This window comes from Galeopterus variegatus, unplaced genomic scaffold (genome assembly GCF_000696425.1).
Source record: "Galeopterus variegatus unplaced genomic scaffold, G_variegatus-3.0.2 Scaffold55758, whole genome shotgun sequence".
Classification (NCBI taxonomy): Eukaryota; Metazoa; Chordata; class Mammalia; order Dermoptera; family Cynocephalidae; genus Galeopterus; species Galeopterus variegatus.
Genome location: NW_007781869.1, coordinates 1 through 2,983, shown reverse-complemented (window position 1 = coordinate 2,983; position 2,983 = coordinate 1). Strand labels below are relative to the sequence as shown.

At 36.7% G+C, this 2,983-nt stretch overlaps 1 protein-coding gene across 1 annotated transcript; it reads left to right on the top strand.

Annotated features, from left to right (window-relative positions):
- Positions 1-386: 386 nt before the first annotated feature.
- Positions 387-2,877, top strand: LOC103584433 (killer cell lectin-like receptor subfamily B member 1; the record flags this gene model as incomplete). The annotated part of the gene is made up of 3 exons (XM_008565445.1): positions 387-541; positions 912-1,027; positions 2,730-2,877. Coding segments are annotated over 3 exons (419 nt in total), but the record flags the coding sequence as incomplete, so codon positions are not given.
- Positions 2,878-2,983: the final 106 nt, after the last annotated feature.

Genomic DNA, 2,983 nt, shown 5'->3' with positions numbered 1-2,983 from the left:
GGAAAAGTACTGGTGATGCACTGAAGGAAACTGAAAAATAGTCCTGACTCTACCACCCTCTGGGTGGAGCTGAATAAGTTGTTCTGTCTCTCAGTTTCTTAAAATGTGAGATGTGGGTGTTTAAATTACTTTGGTGATATTTTCCTATTCTAATATTCTGTGATTCCATTTATGCTCAGTATAACTGGTCACCGATTCCTAATTCTTGATACCAGAATAAACAGTAGGTCCTAAAAACATCAAAATTATAAGATCATTGTTCTCATCGTGATAATCAAAGACTTCTCAGAATTTGTGATGACCCGTGTGTGATGGATTGTGGTGTGGTGGGGACAGGTTAGAAATATAACACTTATTTATTTCTTCTTTCCATTGTTTTACTTTAGAGAGACCAGGTCTGTTGGAGTGCCCAAAACATTGGCATCCACTCCCAGGGAAATGTTTGTTTTTATCTCCCACTCTCAGCTCTTGGAATAACAGTCTAGCCAACTGTTCCACAGAAGAATCCAGATTGTTGCTTATTCAAGATCAGGAAGAATTGGTAAGTTATTAAATCAAATACCTTAATAGAACTTAGCACTTTCTTTAAACCATATCAAGAACTCTGGGCTTGAACGCAAAGTTTCTGTGCAGTGGAGGTGGAGACTTCAGCTTCAAGAAACACATCATCTGAGAGGCTAAATAGACATGTCAGCAAATAATTAAATATAAGGTGATGAACACAACAATACAAATTTAAATTTATGAAGAAAAGTTTCACAAAGAACTAATAATTAACTCTGATGAGGATTTAGAAAAGACTGCATAGAGGGGCTGATGCTTGAACTAGCTCGTAGAGAATGCGCGCGAGAAGACAAACATGAACAGTAAACAGATTCAGTATTCAGTCCTTCATTCTGTTTTGTTTATAGAAACTCATACAGAACCTGATAAATGAAGAAGGAATTCTATATTGGACTGGATTACATTTTGTACTATCAGAGAAGAGCTGGAAGTGGATAAATGGCTCTTTTTTAAATTCTGATATGTAAGTATTAGATGAACCACATTTAATATCCATCTCACATCAAGTTTACATTGCGAAAGTAACAACATTATTATTGAAGATTGAGTTTTGTAGTTTTAACTTGGCTTAGAAATTCTCAAGAGGTTCAGAATGGACTGAGGAGAATAATAATTCCAAAGATGGTTGAATAGTTCCAGGTATAAAAAGACATCAGCCTTTTATAGGAATATGCATTTTTATCTGCAGTGGAGTTTTAGGGGACAAAAAATAGACTAACTTGTTTGGAAGGTGCACAGGAATTTATTTTATTTTATTTTTTTAATGTCTTGCTGGAGTAGATTGGCAAATAGAATTGCTTAGGTAGTGTTTTTCAAACTGTGGGAAAATATACCCCAGTGGGTCATGAGACCAATTTAGTGGGTCACAATCAGTACTGAAAGAATGATTATAAAGGAGGGGTAAAAAATACCCAGACACTTAAGATAAACTGCCCACTTTGTGACAAACATTGTAGTGTATTTCGACCAGTGGTGCGGAAGAAGAGGCAGATATCTGAGGGAATGTGATGAATACATGCACAGACCACAAAGAGCCATTAGCTGTTTACTCTCCAGACACTTAAGATAAACTGCCCACTTTGTGACAAACATTGTAGTGTATTTCGACCAGTGGTGGGGAAGAAGAGGCAGATATCTGAGGGAATGTGATGAATACATGCACAGACCACAAAGAGCCATTAGCTGTTTACTCTCCGGTGACTCATTATTGTGTCTTGTGTAAGATGGTCGAGATGACCATCAATGTGACAAGAACGTCGATACTACACAGTTACGTTACATATTTTAGCAGAATTCGTGGTTAATTGGGCACTGTATTTTTTCGCCCACAATCAAAAGTGTGCAGGCATTCAACCAAGTTTCCGTGAAGAACTTTTAGTGAGTTTTTCAGCAGAGATGATCCTTTTCATGAGTCCATAAATGATTTAATTAAATTTGCTTACAATTAAATACATTTGTGAAAATGTATTTTTATTATTAAAATAAAGAGGTTAAAACTTAAAACACTGGAGCATATTCAAGTTCATCTAAAATTCAGTGATAGTTTACTAAGTATGAAAAGGTATTAATCATTGAAAGAAATGGTGGCCTAGTTAGCAAATTTTGACACTGATGTTTTACGGAAGGAGACACTCACTGACCTCTGTTTGGAACAAGAATGAAAGGGACCTCTGAGCATGTGTCGTGTGAACTGAGCCTCTTCCTCACTGTATCCAAATTCTATAGGCCCTGTGAATCCACCACACCTTCACATACTTATACATTTATGAGCACATACTTTGTTTAGTCTTTGTCACACCTCCACATGTATCATCTCAATGCCTCCCCAAATGTTAGGTGATCATACCCTATATAGTTCCAAAAACTAGGGCTCAGTGAAGTTAAGAAACTTTTCACATGACTTGTTAGTGACAGAATATCATTATGATGTTTGTTATAAGAATTCCTTTCCAGTGAAAATGAATTTGAAACTCTCAGAGGTTTATATCACCTTCTCTTAAAAATTTATGCCATTTTATTTGTGATGCACTTACGATGTACACATTTACTATGCCTAACAATTTAGCATTCCACTGCTTCCTGAAAGTCCTAGAAAATAATAGTTACCTGAAGATAATTATGAGAAATTCCTAAACACTAAGTTAGGCTTTTCTTTTGCTCCATAGGTTTCAAATTACTGGCGATGCTGGAGAAAACAGATGCGCTTTAATCTCTCAGAAAAAAGTTTTTTCTGAGAACTGTGATTCAGAAAATAAATGGATCTGCCAAACGGAACTGAAATCTGTTAGAAATAAAGAGTGTCCCGACTGTTGACTGGTGAATCCCTTCTCAGTTTCTTTGCTTCCTACTACAGATCTCCGTGCTTTCGGCCACACGTGCGGCTGCTACTGCCCCATGGGCACTTAGCAGTACAACATGA